At 44.0% G+C, this 17,910-nt stretch overlaps 1 protein-coding gene across 3 annotated transcripts; it reads left to right on the forward strand.

Annotated features, from left to right (window-relative positions):
- Nucleotides 1–542: 542 nt before the first annotated feature.
- On the forward strand, nucleotides 543–13,374 carry elof1 (elongation factor 1). Of its 3 annotated transcripts, none has more exons than XM_069922944.1 (5): nucleotides 543–635; nucleotides 3,677–3,807; nucleotides 8,431–8,551; nucleotides 9,785–9,855; nucleotides 13,181–13,374. In XM_069922944.1, exons 3-5 carry the CDS (start codon nucleotides 8,436–8,438, stop codon nucleotides 13,243–13,245), a joined length of 252 nt encoding a protein of 83 aa, XP_069779045.1. In that variant the 5' UTR covers nucleotides 543–635; nucleotides 3,677–3,807; nucleotides 8,431–8,435; the 3' UTR covers nucleotides 13,246–13,374. The 3 variants fall into 3 exon arrangements, with proteins under 3 accessions (XP_069779045.1, XP_069779046.1, XP_069779047.1); XM_069922945.1 differs by lacking the exon at nucleotides 543–635 and adding an exon at nucleotides 868–954; XM_069922946.1 differs by lacking the exon at nucleotides 543–635 and adding an exon at nucleotides 873–948.
- Nucleotides 13,375–17,910: the final 4,536 nt, after the last annotated feature.

Below are 17,910 nucleotides of genomic sequence, written 5' to 3' on the forward strand. Positions count from 1 at the left end.
AATTGTATTATTTAAGAAAAGGTTGGACAGGTATATGAATGAGAAGAAGATGGAGGGTTATGGGCATTGTGCAGGGAGGTGGGACTAGAAAGGGGTGTTTGGTTCGTTGCGGACTAGAAGGGCCTAATGGCCTGTTTCTGTGCTGTAATTGTTATGTTAAATATTTATTGGTTTTGGAGGGGGAGGCAGAGTAGGGGGAAAAAGGGAGAAAATGCCACTGTGTATATTTAATGAGAAACGTTTGTATATATTTTGGTTGATATGGTTCACAGTGTGAAAAATATAAAATTACAATAAAAAATATTCAGTGTTTAAAAGGCAGTGAGACTCTATTGCAGCGCTGGCGAATGAATTCGAATCCAGCGCCTGCCATACGGTCCGCTTAAGGTTCTTCCCACCCTCCCAATGGGTGTATGCGGGCTCCCTGGCCGGACCGCTTAACGTCAGCGTTAGGCAATTGGCAGCGCCCACCAAGCCATTCGGCTGATTGACAGCGGTACCGACCAATACACGCTGAGTGTGGAAACAACGCAGCCAATGAGGCAGCGCACGGAGGTAGGCGTTCCGTTGGGTAGGCGACCACTGCTCCGGACAGCGGCGGCGGCGGGAAGTGTGCGTGGACGTCGTTGGAGGAGGTAAATGCTGAGCTCGGGGTCGTGGGGAGGGAGAAAATGCGGGCTCGGTCGCACTATGGAGGGTGCATTTCGATGGAGCTTGTCAAAAAAGCCGGCCGTTCAAGTTGGTGATCATGGTGACTGTGTTGAATGTATGATTGACGGTCGCGCCGACCAATAGGATGCGTGGATCGGATTGAGATGGTGATCAATGAGAGGTGGAGGTCGTGATTGGCAGGTGAGCCGACCAATCACGCCACTGCGTATATAATGAATGGACTGACTGGCGCAAGGGCTGGGCCCGCAGGGAGAAGGCCCCGGTGGACCAGACTAGGTTGGGGTGAGGGTAAAGGCTCGGCGGGTCGGGCCGGGTGGCAGCAGCCGGGTGGTGGGGGAATGGCTGCAAGCTCCAGCCTGCACAGCGGCAATTGCCGCTGCCACGGGGTGGAGGGGGACCGCGTGGATGGGCGAGGCCCCGAGGCCTGGGCGCAGTTGTCATCCTGGCTGAGCCTCTACTCCTCCGACCCTTTGCGACAGGATCAGGTTCATTGTCATGAGCATGTCACAAACGTTGTTGTTTTGCACCAGCCGTGTTGTGCATTGTAGGTGCAAAATTGCAATAAATTATAATATTAAAAATAATAATATGTTCAAAAAGGGGGGAAGAAACAAGGAAGAATCTAAAGTTCATTATCTGTCCATAAATCTGATGGTGGAGGCGAAGGAGGTGTTTTTGTATTTTTGCCTGCTCATCTTCAGGATCCTCTACCTTTTCCCCCATCCTATGGTAGCAATGTGAAGAGAGCATTGCTTGGATGGTGGGGGTCCTTGAGGAGAGGGGCTGCTTTCTTAAGGCACTGCCTCTTGTAGATGCCATCGCTGGGGTGCAGACTGATCCCTGTGATGTCGCCGGCTGAGTTTAGTGTTGCCCTGGGCATTGGCACCTCCAGACCAGCCAGTGATGCAACCAGTTGGAATGCTCTCCGCTGGGCACCTGTAGAAATTTGGGGACATTCCAAATCTCCTCACTGCATTTACGCTTTGGGCGACTTGGCATTGGCGTTTTGCTCCAGCCGTGTTGTCCATTGAAGGTGCAAAATTGTAATAAATTACATTTCTGTAAATACAATATTTTAAAAATTAACAATTTGTGCGAAAAGGGGAGGTAAGGTCTAAGGTTTATTATCTGTCCATAAATCCACCCACAATAACGCTTGATATCTTGGCCCAATTACTTCCCCGGTGACCTCACTCCATTGCCTGCCACCTCTCTTAATTCCAAGTGCCTGTGGTCTCAAACTATCAATCACTTTGTACAGTAAAACTCCAAAAGTCCTGATGCCAGAAATCTGGCCCACCCTAGAATCTGGACTTCTCAAACTTTTAAAATTAAGAGGGTTTTTTTGTGCATGCGTAAGCGCCACAGACGCGCAGAAACTGACATATTTATTTGTTTTTTTTGCACTTTGTATGTTCTATGAAAAAGTTTTGTAAATAAGCTTTCAAAATTTACTTATTCATCTCTTCTTTATTCTCTAGAACTTTGAATTTTAAAAGTAAAAATCTGGACTTACTCGATCCCTTGAGCATATCTGGATTTTAAGACTTTTTCTGTATTCTGAGCAATGAATAGGCCAATTTTTACTTCACTGCAATTTACTTAATCTTGGGATCACTGGCTTTTGTCATGTGACTCTAGGTGTTTAATACATGTGAGATATGGAAGTTGCAAATTGACCACTTTGCACAGAGAGGACTCCTGCAATTATAGTCACAATTTTATAATACGTAGGGTCTTTGGCCTAACTTGTCCACGTTGACTATCAGTTGATTCATTTGCCTGTGTTTGGTCAAATCCTTCAATCTTTCCTATCTGTCTTCTGCCTATTACAATTGTACACTTCTATTTCCTCTGGCAGCTTCTTCCATATATCCACCACCTACTTCTTGTGTCTTTTAATGTTTTCCTCTCTCATTTTAAATCTCTGCTCTATAGTTTTAGACTCTCTCATCCTTGGGGTGGGTGGGGGCGGGGGCGGAAATGGACGACGTATATGTTGCCATACAAGACGACCCCAGAATTTCCACTTAACATGTAGGTTTTGAGCTGTACTTGCTGAAGAAGATTACCCAACCCTGGCTCTTCAATAGTCTTTTACCACATCCCACTGACCAGTGGAGTGATGCTGTCACAATATTTTAAAAGCAAATTAGCCAGTAAAGGTTTAAATTTTATTTGCATATTTTAAAATAAACCACCAGCTCCTTTAACAGGCTGTTTGAAGTCTGTACGGAGCCAAGGGCAGTTGGACTGGGCGGAAGGGAGATCCCTGAGATTTGGCTGTTTGTTCACTGTTGCAAATGGTAACTGGTGTATTCTGTTAGCTTCGTTTGCTGTGGTGTTAAGACATACATTAAAATACATTTATAATACATTTTTATTGTTTCAATATTACTATTAATCCAGCTTCCCAAGTGCAAGTTTCAATGGAATATTATTTAGTGGTAGGACTGCAGGAGGTATGCCAGTGTTTTGTGCTGTTCTGCATTGCCATGGGGCACTTTAAATCACGGGATATCAAGGTCAGATTTTATACTTGGCATATAATATAACCTTGGTTTTGGGGTAACATTTTGAAGGTTCAAATCCTGTCATATGCTGGTGCATATGGTAATTATTTAATTTGTACATGCCCCTCATGATTATGTATAGCTCTATAACCTCAGCTGTTGCTCTAACAAGAAATGAGCCAGCCTATTGAGCTTCTCCTTTATAACTCAAGCCCTCCAGTCCTGGCAATATCCTCGTGAATCTTTTCTGCACCCTTTCTAACTTGGTAACGCCCTTGCCAGAATAGCGCACAGTCCTCCAAATGTCTTGTTCAATTTTAATGTGGTGTCCTGCTGCTGAACTGAATACTCCTACATACAAATGCAAGCATGCCAAATGCTTTCAATAACCTGTCCACCTGTGCCACTACTTTCAAGGGACTGTGAACCTGAACTCCTAGAACTCTGACCTACAACATTTTCCATTCACTGAAATCCCTGTCTCTTCACAGGGAGTGAAATGCTGCTGAGAAATTCTCATGAAAAGTTTGTAGCCATAAACCGCTAAAATTCCAACCTGAAGCTGACGTCTTCAGCCTTGAGTGTTCTTGGAGAAGTGTTTGTTACTACATTTGCAGAACAGGTCAGTACTGCCGTTGACGGGATAATTCTGTGTAAAGAACCTTACTTCACTGGTTTGTTGACCACACATCTGCGATGACCCATGTGTGGGAGATCAAGTCAATGACCATTATGGCCTCATTATGCCAGTGTAAATGAACAACTGTGGGCACCAGGGAATCCACGCCTACAGTAATCCTGCCCTCTTTATCTTGTGCTACAAAAAAATCAAAGCATAAGAGGATGGAAAAAGACTCTAGTTTGAGATTTAATAAGTTTGTGAAATCCTAATCTAACAATTTGGTTGATTTTTATGGTGACAGGAAAATCTAATTACAGTGTATTTAGTTGTATAGATAATAGAACTTCACAGAATAGTACAGACCCTTCAGCTACAATGTTGATCGACCTATATAAACCTACTGAATAATTGAAACCATCCCTACTTTGCATCCATAACCCAATTTCTTTTAATTACAGCCATGCACCTGCCTAAGTGTTTTAAATGTCCTATTTGTACCAGACTGCTAATACAATCCAGACAGCCACTATTCTGTTTATTTAAAAAAAGAATGTCCCTGATATCTTCCCTAAACTTTCCTTCCCTCACCTTAAAAAGATGTCCTCTGGTATTTGCTGGTTGTCCACCCTATCTACCCTTGCCTCAGAAGATGTTCTCCACTCCAGGCAACATCTTCGTAAATCTTCTCTGTACCCGCTCCAAAGTTTCCACATCCTTCTTGTAATGCAGTGACCAGAATTGAATGCAATATTCCATATTTGGTCTAATCAGAGTTGTATTCAGCTGCAACCTCGTGGCTCTTGTGCTCAATCCCCCAACTAATGGAGGCCAGCATGCTAAAAGCCTTCTTAACTACCCTATCCACCAACCTGGCAGCCTTGAGAGATCTATGGATTTGGACCCCAATGTCCCTCTGTTCTTCCACACTGAATCCTGCCATGTACTCCACCTTCAAGTTTGACCTTCCAAAGTGCGTCACTTCACAGGTATCCAGATGGAACAGCATCTGTCTCTTCTCTGCCCAACTCTGCAGCCTGTCTACATCCTGTTGTTACCTACACTGTCCACAGCACCTCCAACCTTGGTGTCATCTGCAAACTTACTGATCCATCCTTCCACTTCTTTGTCCAGGTCATTTCTAAAAATCACTAGAAGCAGGGATCCTAGAACAGCTCCCTGTGAAACTCTACTAGTCACTGACCTTCCATTTACTACGACCCTCTGCTTTTTGCAGGCAAGCCAATTCTGATACCACTGAATCCTGCCATGCACTCCACATTCAAGTTTGACCTTCCAAAGTGCATCACTTCACAGGTATCCAGATTCCATGGATCCCATGCTTCATTACTTTTTGAAAGAGCCTACCATGGAGAACCTTGTCAAATGCCTTGCTACTAAAATCCACATACACCTCATCTTCCTCAATTTTTTCCACTTCCTAAAAAAATAACTCAGGCTCATGAGGTACGACCTGCCCCTCACATAGCCATGCTGCCATTCTCTGAAAAGGAATGAATCTAAATGCTTGTAAATCCTGCCCCTTAGAGTCATCTCCAAGATTTTTCCCATCACTGATGTATGACTGACTGGTCTATAATGCCCAGGATTTTCTCTGTTACCATTTCCCACTCCCCAATCCTTGGGCTCCTCCTGTGTTGCAGGGAGGATATGAAGTTCATTGCTAATGCTCCATCAATCTCTTGCCTCATGTATTTGTAGTAACCGATGGTATGTATTATCTGGTCCTGTGAACTTATCAATCTGAATGTTTTCAAGATGATCCAGAACTGCCTCTTTCTTAACCTCAATTTGTTCCAGCACATAAGCCTATTCTATTCTGACCTCCCCTTGACCAATATCCTTCTCTCTTGTGAACACTGAGTCAAAGTATTCATTTAGGATCTCCTCTGCCTTGAGACACATGTTTACTCTGTTCCCCTTAAGTGGCCCTACCTTAATGCAATCATCCTGTTTATCTCATGCGCACAAACACCTTGGGGTTTTCCTTATTCCTACTTGCCAAAGGTTTCTCGTGGCTTCTTCCAGTTCTCAAGCCCTTTCTTAAGTTCCTTCCTGGCCACCATAAAATTCTCATGAGCCCTTCCTGGCTTTTGTTTCCTTTTTCCTTGTATATGCTTCCTTCTTTCTCTTTAATGAGCTGTCTCGTCAGCCACTGTTTCCTTACCCTACCATCTGATGGGCAAATCTATCCAGAACCCTATGCAAGTGGTCCCTAAACATCTTCCATATTACTTGTGCTTTCCCTGAGAACATCTTTCCCAATTTGCTCTCCCCATTTCCTGCCTAATCCCATCATAATTAGACATTTTTACCTCCTATCCCTGGCCCATAGCTATTGCTAAGGTCATAGCTACGCTGAGGTCAGGGAATTGCGGCCACTGTCACTGAAATGCTTCCCCGCTGTCACTTGTCCAGGTCCATTATCCGGTACTAAATCCAGTATGCTCTCCTCTGTAGTCAGCTTTTCTACATGGTTTGTCAGGAATCCTTCTTGGACATGCCTGACAAACTATCCCTCTTGCAGGAAGAAGGTGCCAGTGGATATTACAGAAGTCTCCCAAAATAACAACCCTGTTATTTTTGACCTATTCCAAAATCTACCTCCTTAACTGTTCCTTAGTGTTCCAAGGGCTATTTTTGGGAATGAACACTCCCTTCCTGCTTCTGAATTCCATCTACAATGTTCTCCTTTTCTACAGCTGTGATCCTATCCCTGATTAGTAATACTATTCCCTCATTCCTTTTATCTCCCTTCCTATCTGTTTTGAAACATCTAAATCCTGGTACCTGCATCAGTCAATCCAGTCCTCCTTGCAGCCAAGTCTCTGTAATAGAACTTGTACTGAAGTGAACACATTTCAGTCCTCAGCAATTTCCATCAGCTACAACATGATCCAACCACTAGACATGTCTTTAGGTACCGCTCTCTCTGAGACTTGCTTGTCCACTCATCCCTTCCCACTAATAGCCCACTTGGTACCTACCCCTGTGATCGCACGAATTGCTGCACTTGCACCCACACCACCATTTGGTACCCCATGCATTCCTTCCAAATGAAGCGACACTTGTGAATCTGCAGAGGTCATTGTCTGCATCTGGTGTACCCATTGTGGTCTCCTCTGCAACAGAGAGACTGAGCGATCGCTTCGCTAAGCACCTTACTCTGTCTTCAGCAATGGTGGGGATCTCCCAGTGGCCAATCATTTCAGTTCTGCGTCCCACTCCCGTGCTGACATGTCAGTCCATGACCTCGTGCTCTGCCAAACCAAGGCCACCTATAAATTGGAGGTGCAACACCCAATATTCCGTCTGGGCTCTCTCCAACTGGATGACATTGACATGAAGTTCTCTGCTTTCCATTTGGTCACTCCCCTGTCTCCCTTTCTTCCTCATCCCTCTGTCTCCTTCCTTCCTTCCTTCCCCATTCACACCATATCCTCCCTTATCCACCTCTCAACTCCTGCCTCTGGGATTGTGCTTCTCCCTCCCCTCATCCTTTGATTCGGACACCTGCCTATATATTTTGCTCATACCTTGATGAAGTTCTCAGTCCCGAAACTTTGGTTATGTATTTTTGCTATTTAAAGAATGCTGGGTGACTTGCTGAGTTTCTCCAGTGTTTTTGTGTAAACTGTAAGTTTTATGTTTAACAACATTTCAATCCGTTCAACCTCAAGAAACCAGTAAAAATATTAAGGAAAATAAATATAATAAGAATAAGTAAAAATTTAAATAAGTGTAAAATTGATGTTCTCTAAAGTGACACACAAACCTTTGGTGAAGATGGGTGCAAATATTCAGCTAGTGGAGAGCCTTCGACATAAGGCTTTACGTGTAGTAGCTGTTTGAATAAGGTTTTTTCTTGAATAAAATGGAGTCACAAGATAAAGGAACAGAAGCAGGCCACGAGGCACATCGAGTCTGTTCCATAAATCTACACTAGTTCCAATTTCCGGCCTTTTCCCCCTATCCCTTGATGCCCTCGCTGATGAGATACTTGTTTAAATATTCCCAGTGATCTGGCCTCCACTGCTGTGTGCGGCAGCGAGTTCCACAGATCCACGACCTTCTGGCTAAAGAAGTTCTTCCTAATCTCTGGTTGATGCTGCTTGTTGATGGGGATGACTCTTAAAGTACCTCCTTGTCCTCGTAAGAGTCTACATCAATGGTTTTCAAACCGGTTCTTTCCACTTGCATACCTTACTAATCACAGAGCACCTATGGCATAGGGAATATATCTTTGTTCATATATTATAAAGTATATTAGTAAGGTTTTATCTGTAAACTTGGGGGAAGGCAGGTTTAATTATCTATATTTGTCTTTTGGGAGGTTAAATGTTTTCAAAGAATGTGAAAATAAAGTAATGCTTTAAGATTTATGTGTTCGTGCAAGTGAAGTTTGTTCAGTGAGATTACAGTATAGTTTTTGTCTTTTAAACTGTTTATTCTTAATTAGACACTTTAAAAGTGAGTCTCAGAAAAACAAGCTTGCTTATCTGGTATCTACCAATCCAACATAGATACCAATAGCTTTTACTGTATATGGTTACAAGATGATCTGAACTTTGAAGTGCTTTCCAACTTGTCTATATTTCACTGAAGGTCCAATGGGTCGCAGAAAGTCGAAGAGAAAGCCTCCCACGAAGAAGAAAGTGCTTGGCACACTAGAAACACAGTTCACTTGTCCATTCTGTAATCACGAAAAGTCATGTGATGTTAAGATGTAAGTGTGTTTATTTTCAAGTTTATTGTCATCTGATTGTACAAGAACAACCCGATGAAACAGGGTTCTCTGGTCCTCAGTGCAAAACGAGCAGACATGCAACCAGACATAACATGCAGACTACAATATATATACAAAAAAAACTATTGATTCATGAATATAAGTGTCTCGGATGGTTAGTGTGAACAGTTCCTTTGGTCATTCAGCATTCTCACTCTCCATGGAAAGAAGCTGATCCTCAACCTGGTGGTGCTGGCTCTGATACTCCTGTATCTCTCTCCTGATGGGAGCAGCTAAAAGATGCTGTGTGCAAGGAGGAAGGGGTCCTCAATGATTTTGTGCACCCTCTTCACAGAGCGATCCTGGTGGATCAGAGAGGATCACTGGAGTCTCTCTCCCTCTCTTTTTTTAATGCCAGTCTTATGGTCCTGTGGATTGACCTCCAATCCATTTCTCTGCAGAAACTGTTCCACACTATGATGTCTATAATTGGCATTCTTGTTAGACTTTCTGACCTGGTGCATGCTACTCTTGAGGTGAAATATTTTGGAGTTGATGCATTTGGATTTTATTCCTTTACCTATTCAGATTGTTAGACTGGAGGTTTTAAGAGCTGAATGCATTAACATCCCTGTTATCTGAATTTCAAGCAACTGACAGAAGAAATCGTGGAAAATAAATATGTTTAAAATTGGTGTTTTTTTTTCCCTTCCCACCCCCAGCTGGTCTGTTTGCCAAACACACAGCAGGCAATCTCAAGCAACTGCATCTACAAATCCCCATAGGTGCCAGATACCGTGGGTGGGGGGGGGGGCTTACTATATTTGTTTCTATTCTGTATTACGGGTGAGTTGTTTAGATGATCTTTGAGCTGAATTGAATACACAAAATAGTCTTCTGCCTGTCTTGAGACAAGGCAGCCATTATTGTCGCTCGGAGCCCCTTTCAGTAAGAGAAAGAGAAGCAGACGAGTCGCCAAGCACCAGTGGATTCGCCAGTGAATAGTTGTAGTGGAATTACTGTCTTTTCAAGCCAAAAAAAACTAAATGTCAATGCTTACAAATTAAATACTGTTTGTCATCATTTCTATATCTGGTTGTACCAAGATACTATCTAAGGGTAGAGTTGCAGAATAATGTTTCCTATTTTCACATGATCTGGGCTGGTCTGATATTGGAAGTAACATATTCAAATGTTGTGTTTTTGTTGTTTTCTTTCTCTGCCTTTTCCCAGGGACCGTGCAAGGAATACAGGCATTATATCCTGCACTGTATGTTTAGAAGAATTCCAGACACCAATAACATGTATCCTTGTTTAAAAAGTGGTTGGAGGTAATTTTCGGACTGTTCATTTGTGTGGATATACAATCTGCTCTTCGATGCTTTTACTAAAGTACTTTTTTTTCCCAGATTTTGATTTCTTTTTTGTGTGTATTATTGTCACATGCATTGAGATTATTTTTGCGTGCTATTCAAGGGCTCGCAGAGTCATTACACACTGGTGCCATCTTGTGAAAATGTCAGGTATAAGCTTGTAATAGTCGATGACTTAAAAGTTGGCCCCTTACTTTTGGCTCAAAAATCTCAGGCCCAGCTGCCCACCCACTGGAGCTCCCGACTCCGTGACCGTGGCCTCCAGCCGCCAGCCCACTGGAGTTCCCAACGCCTTGACTGCAGACTTTGGTCTAGGCCTGGGCTGCCTGCCCATCCAAGCTCCCCGGCTGCCGACTCTTGCCAAGGTTCCGTCTGCCCATCCAAGCTCCTGGCGCCTTAAGCAGCAGGTACTTCCCATAATCAAAAGTAGTATGTATGTAACAGTCGCCCCTTGAATTTTACTTAAAAATTGTTCTACAAAAATCAACTATTACACGAGTAAGAGAACAAGACACGAGGGGCAAGATTGTAAATGCCTCTGCAACTACCTGCTCTCTGTCACCAGTTGGCTTCCCCTCCATCGTACCTCATCAATGCCTGATCTCGAAAATGTTCATGTTTATCAGGTGGTCTGCTCTCCATCATATAACCCCCTGGTCCTGATTCCTGGAAGCCAGTCTGTACATAACTTGCATTAATTTAATGGAAAAATAACACGGAAGACACTGTGGAGAACTGAATGTCAGAGAAAATGAGAAATTAGGAGTATCCCAAAAGTTGAGCTTGGCTTCAAAAAGGTCCTCCGTTTAGAGGTGGGACTTTGGAGGAGCCTTGGGTGGTGAGGTAGATGAATTGAGGGCATTTGCAGAGCCTGGGCCAAGTGAGTGGAAGGCTGAGCTGTTAATAATGGATGAAGGGAGTGTGGCCAGGATGCACAATTCTTGTTAGGTTGGTAGCACAATGATGAAATTTGTAGTGAAGCAGTTTAGAGATGGGAAGAAATGATTAAAAGATTGAAGTCATTCAGAGGTCAAAAGGGCCTAATAGCAAATGAGCAACAGATCAACTGGGAGACCAGACGGAAGCTCTTTGGAATGCAGTTTTGAGATATCAAAAGTGTTGATAAGATTTCAGTAAGGTAGCCTGATATAAAATGAGGTAACAGGAATGGGCTATAAATGTTGGGCGATGCTTATTTCCCAAGAAATGAATAAATTGAGAAAATAAAGTGGGATGTGGGCAGTGTGGACATGGAAGTAACCACTTTTTTTAATGCAGAGTGAGGATGGAGTGCAACATGACCTTGACCAGGATGAATGGTGGGCTCAGGAGGGCATGGAATTGGGGCAGTGATTATGAAGTCATGATTTTGGTCTTCTGTAAGAAATGGTGCACATCGAATAAGAAAACAACTGAACGAGTGATTAAAGGGGGTGAGATAATATCATTCAATATCCAAAGCTCCCAGTTAAATTGAGTTTCTTGTCATCTGATGGCACAAGAACAATCGAATAAACAACCTGCAGACCTATGTGGGCTGTTGAGGAACCACGACTCGGCCTTCTGAGCAGACGACAAGGCAGTCTTGGCCAACGCAAGAGCCAAGCTGTCTGGAAGGCAAAGAGGGCTCATGCCCAGACGATTCAATCACTTCTGGGGCAGCGGTGACACACGGTGCACATGAGCTATCATCATCTGCAAAGCCACACCAGATGCCTGTGTCGGGGAATGCCACCCTCCCAGACCCTCCCATTGTAGAATGACTTCTATGCATGTTTCGAGGTGAAAAATGACATGGTGGCGAGGAAGTCCACACTTTCCCCCATATGAACAGGCACTGCATCTCACAGGCTGAAGAGAGAAGGATGCTGCTCAAGGTCATCCCTCGTAAGGCTGCGGGACCAGATAACATCACCTGCAGGGTGCTCAGAGGATGTGGGGACCAACTAGCTGATGTCCTCACAGATATCTTCAACATCTCCCTGAGCAGCGCCGTCATACCAACATGGTTCAAGGTGGCCACTATCTTTCCTGTGCCGAAGAAGCCCAGTGCCTTGTCTCCAACGGCTACCGTTCTGTTGCACTCACGTCCACTGTCATGAAGAGCTTCGAGAGGCTAGTCATGGAGCATATCAAGACTCAGTTGCCACCCCACCCCCCCCCTCATTGGATTCCTTGCAGTTTGTGTACCGTCCCAACCGATCTACGGATGACGCCATTGCCATGAGGCTCCCCCTAGCCATCACCTACCTGGAAAATAAAAACTCGTATGTTCGAATGCTGTTCATAGACTTCAGCTCAGCATTCACCACCATCATACTGCAGCTCCTGATTACAAAGCTGAACCTGTTGGGCCTAAACACCTTCCTCTGTCACTGGATCCTCGACTTCCTGACTGGAAGATCTCATTCAGTCCGGATCAGAAACAGCACGTACAACACCATCACATCTAGCACTGGGGGGGGGGTGGTGTAGGGCTGCATTCTCAGCCCACTGCTGTTTACCCTGCTGACCCATGACTGTGCAGCGAGATATAGTTCTAATCACATCATCGAGTTCGCTGTTGACACGACCGTGGTGGGGCTCATAAGCAAGAACGATGAGTCAGCTTGCAGAGAGAAGTACAACTCCAGTCCTAAATCAGCTAGAATTCTGCTGCCTGCATTCTAGCCCATATCTAGTCAGATTTTATTGTCAGAGTACATACATTACATCACATACATCCTTGAGATTCTTTTTCCTGTGGGTGAGGCAGAATTACCACTAATTGGTAGTGCAAAAAAATAAACTATGCAGTGTAAACCTATCAACAAATCAAGAACTAAACATAACAAATGTAAAACTGCATTACAGAGAGAATTTAAAAAAATCAATGAAGTGCATAAGTAAGTCTTTAAACGAGTCTCTGAGTTTGTGGAGTCTGACGGTGGAGGGGTGGCACCTGTTCCTGAACCTGGTGGTGCGAGTCTTGTGGCACTGATACCTCTTTCCTGATGGCAGCAGTGAGAGCAGAGTGTGTGCTGGGTGGTGAGGTTCCTGTTTGTGTATATCTCTGTGCCCGAGACTAGATTTGGAAGGTTTTAAGTCAGGTTTTGTGTGTTTCATGTCCTTACCTTCACTCCACCCAGTTCAACAATCTTTATTATGGAACTCCATCTCAAAGGGAGAGCGTGCCACTTGCTTTGTGTTATTCTGGGGATATTTAATTACCAATATTCACTACACTCCAGATGGCTTTTCTTTGACTCTTATTCAGACCTGTCGGAGCCTGTGGATGTATACAGTGATTGGATTGATGCCTGTGAAGCAGCGAATCAGTAGCTTTTCCTCAAGTACTATACATTTATTTTGTGCTCTTTGAGATTTTTTTTTGCTTACTGTAAATAATAGTTGTGGAATCTCCTAAATGGGATCATTTTCCAGCTCTTATTAAAGTTTAGAATTCTTCCACGCCCTGTGTATTCTTTCATTATAATGTGCTTGTAGCGACACGAAATGAAGAGACATCCCCATGGTGCGAGGTTGAACCGAAAACTGACTATTATTTGAATTCCCAGTGGGAACGCTCACTTCCAGTAACGTATACGCTGGCTTCCGGAAGTGATGGCCATGCGTAGCTGCGTCACTCTTTGGCTGGCGGTGTGCCGCGCGGAAGCGCGGGGGGCGGTGTGGGGGAGGAGATTCCCTTAATTTGCACGTGGTGTCAACTGCGGGCTTCTCGGTAGTGAAGGAGGATGGCTGGCTGTTGTGATTCGGCCCATCCACCGGCGTGGTTGCTTTACCTGCTACAAGTTAATCCTTTTCAGTCACTGGAATGGTTGGTCTACTTAAATTGTACCTTGGGTTGAGGGTGATTTGCTTCCATTCTAATTCTAAGCAGTGGAAGTCACCATGTGTTAGTTTATTTTAATGTGGATGGCCATCACCCTCCAGGTACCATTTGATTTTTGACAGTAAGGTTGTGGTCCAATTGGATGGGTGTCTACATGGAGAGAGGGATACATCCAAATGAATGTGTTCATTCCTTATCTTCTCTCTTCCCCCAAACTATTCAAGTGAAGCTTTAGCTATTTGAAAGCAAACATGAATGCAACTGTACCAACTTTTAAACACTGCAAAGTGTGAGAACACCTTTACAGCAAGAAGCACTGCCACAAACAGCTGCCTCGCTATCAAGAGAGCCTTCCTTGTGGCTTACAAACGATGTATTTAAAAACCTTCAGCCCCATAGGGTTCTAGAAAATTTGAATGAACTGTTCCATAAAAGTACATATTACTTAGAATTCTCTTGGAATTTGTTAATCAGGGTGGTGTCCCTTGCCCAATGATGAGGTCATTATCAGTTCCAGGTGATGAGAGAACAGAATGCAAAAATCTTCTGCCTTTTGGTATTTTAAAACGTGCATTCTCACCCCCCACCCCCCGATCCACACCTTGCATCTCGATCAACATCTTGGCTTCCTGCTCTTCTATCTACCATCCTTGGATCCCTCCTCCCATCGTCCTCTTGTCTCTCAGCTCCCTCCTTCCCCTGTTCCCTCCTGACTTGCCCCAGCCGCACTCTCATTCTTCAGCTGCTGGCTGTTCAATGTTGGCAGAGAGAGGAAGGGGGACTATTATTTATCTCCACCACTGTCTCCTTCAGGGCTACTGCTTGATTTTTCTGATCATCCTTTGAACTATATGTCTCAGCAGTTGTACTACTTCATCTATAACCTAGTTCAAACACACAAATGCTGGAGGAACTCAGCAGGTTTTACAGTGTTCTTAGGGGATAAATGTATATACTGTTTTGGGCCTAAGCCCTTCAAGGAATGAGTTAAAAACAGGCTGGGCCCTGAGCTCAAAGAAAAGGAGGGGGAGGAGTATAGACCAACAGACAAAAGGTATAGACAGGCTCAGACCAATCGGAAATCTGCCTCAGTAAACCTTGGCTGAATCATGCTTCCTGGAGAGGATCTATCAGTGTTCTTCAGCTGCAGTGGCAGGTCCTGGCTGGTTGACGGAGGCATATTCATCCTTGTGGAGTGAAAGGACCTTACCGCAATGGCAGATGCAATATCGCTGGCTCTTCACTCAGCTCTGGATCACCTCAAACAACAATTCATACATACGAATGCACTTAATCGACTACAATACCATTCTTTCAGTGCTGGTCGAGAAGCACAAAACTCTAGGCCTCTTGATCCTTGACTTTCTCTTCAGTCAATATGAATTGGATACAACGTCTCCTCGCTGATTATCAACACAGGCACACCCAAGGATGTGTGCTTAGCCCACTGCACTACTCATTACACCCAAGACTGTGGCCAGGCACAATTCCAATGCTGTCTAAAAGTTTGCTGATGACACCACGGTTGTCGGCAGAATCACAAACAGCATCGAGGAAGCATAAAGGAGGGAGATCAGCTCGTTGAGTGGTGTAACGGCAACCTTGCACTCAATGTTAGCAAAAGCAAGGAGATGATTGGACTTCAGGAGGAAGTCAGGGGAACACAACCTAGTCCTCATCAAGGGCTCAGTAGTGGAGAGGGTCAGCACCTCCAAGGATCTGACCTGGAGCCTCCATGTTGATGGAATCACAAAGAAGGCTCGCCAGCGGTATACTTTATGAGATGTCTGAGGAGATTCGGTATGTAACTGAAGACTGTTGTAAACTTTATATCGTGGAGAGTATTATGGTTGGTTGCATCACTGCCTGGTTCAGAGATGTCAACTCTCAGGGTGAGAATAAACTCCAGAGGGTTGTTAACTCAGCCTGTGACATCACAGGCACCAGACTTCACTCCATCGAGGACATCAACATGAGGCGGTGTCTTAAAAAACCAGCATCTATCCTCAAAGACCCCCAACACCCAGGCCACGCCCTCTTCACTGCTACCATCGGGGGGGAAAAAAAGGTACAGGAGCCTAAAGATGAGCTCTCAGCGGCACAAGGACTGCTTCTTCCCCACTGCCATCAGATTCCTGAATAATCAATGAACCAAAGACATTGCGTTTGTGCTCTATTTTTAATTTTTATAGATTTGGAAGATGTTTGCACTATTGACGCTGCTGCAAAACAGAATTTCTTGGCTTGTTCATGATAATAAATTCTGATTCTTAATAGCCATTGTCAAGTAGCTGAAACATTGACTCTTCGCAACCCCTTCTATCTTGTAGTCAGTGGACAGATTCAGCATTCGTTACTTTCCTTTGTTTTTGTTATTGCCTATAAGGAGTTCGTAAGTTCTCCCCGAGTCTGCATGAAATTGGGTTGTAAATTAAGTTTGCCTATTGATTCCTAAGCATCATTTTTATACAAATAACCTATATATAAAAAATTAACATGAGGGTGACCTCTGTTCCTTAGAATGGTACCAAATAGAGGGGTAAGCGTCCTGGACCCAGTACCCAGTGAAGAGTGGGATGACACGTCAATGAGTGAATAGAGCTCCTGTAGGATGAAAACCTTGCAAACGTTGTACAAAAGAAAATTTAAAGTGGAACTTTAAAAAAAATCCTGTAGTTGAGAAGGCTTAATTAAATACCAGAGAAATTGAAAATTAAACAGCTGGTTTCTCTTGTCAGATAATGAATGTAAACAAACTGTGCAAAACAGAGAGAACAAAAAGAAAATCAATAAAGTGCTCGTCAGAGTCCTTAAATGAGTCCCTAATTGAGTTTGTTGTTGAGGTGGAGGAGAGGCAGCTCTTCCTCTACGTACGTGGTGGTGCAAGTCTTCTACCTCTTTCCTGATGGTAGCAGTGAGAACTGAGAGTGTGCTGGGTGATGTGGATCCTTGATGATTGCTTCTGCTCTCTGACGGCAGCATTCCCTGTAGATGTTCTTGATGGTGGGGAGGGTTTCGCTTGTGATGTCCTGGGCTGTGCCCATTACTGTTTGGAGGGCTTTACTCTCTGGAGCATTGGTGTCACAATACCAGACCACCCACGAGACAGCCAGTCAGAATCAGAATTTATTGTTATGAGCAAGTCACAAAATTTGTTGTTTTGCAGCAGCGTCACATTTATATAAAACCACCTTACAAAAATAAATAATAACAGGCAGTTTCTTTGGTTCATTGATCATTCAGGAATCTGATGGCAGCGGGGAAGAAGCTGCCCTTGTGCTGCAGAGTGCTCGTCTTCAGGCTCCTGTACCCTTTTTTGTTCCCCGATGGTAGCCTGGGTGTTGGGGGTCCTTGAGGATAGAAGATGCTTTCTTAAGATACTGCCTTTTGTAGATGTCCTTGATCGAGTGAAGCTGTTTCAATGTATGAGAAGAGTTAAAGACCTTGCCACAGGATGTTAGGAAATTTGAGGATTGGAACTTGTTGAATTATTGAAGGGGAGAAATCAATGATTGCTTGAAAAAGGAATAAGAAATGGAACCTATCAGAGTTCCAGCTGAGAGCTAAATTTAATTTAGACATAGAGCATGCTAACAGGCCCTCTGGCCTACAAGCCCATGCCGCCCAAATACCCGAATTAACCTACAACCCCCCCACCCCCGAACGTTTTGGGTGAAAGGGAACTGGAGGAAAACCCACGTAGACATCGGGAGAACGTACAGACTTCTTGCAGACAGTGTGAGATTCAAAGCCCTGGCGCTGTGAGCGTTGCGCTAACCATGCCACCCTAAAGCTATATTGAAGCAGTGTGGGTAAAGGGGAGGCTGTACCTGTTGAGAGTTGTGTTTGGAGGAAATGTTTTTCAAGACTGAGAAGTTGACATCTGCATAACGTAGTTGACCGTAGTATACAGGGAACGCCACTGCTCAGTAGGCGGATGTTCGTCCTGCAACACAATTGATGGAAGCTCAATTCTACAGCATGTGAGCTGGATGAAATGATTACAGTATGTACCGAGGTGTTGTCATTTGTTTATTTTGGACAATGCCTGATGTTTTAATAAAACTATACAAAAGCACATGCTAACGAACAATGAATGTGTGAATCGCATTATGCATGCCTGGGAAGGTTAAAACCTTGTGTTTATCATTTGT

This window comes from Narcine bancroftii, chromosome 3, assembly GCF_036971445.1.
Source record: "Narcine bancroftii isolate sNarBan1 chromosome 3, sNarBan1.hap1, whole genome shotgun sequence".
Lineage (NCBI taxonomy): Eukaryota > Metazoa > Chordata > Chondrichthyes > Torpediniformes > Narcinidae > Narcine > Narcine bancroftii.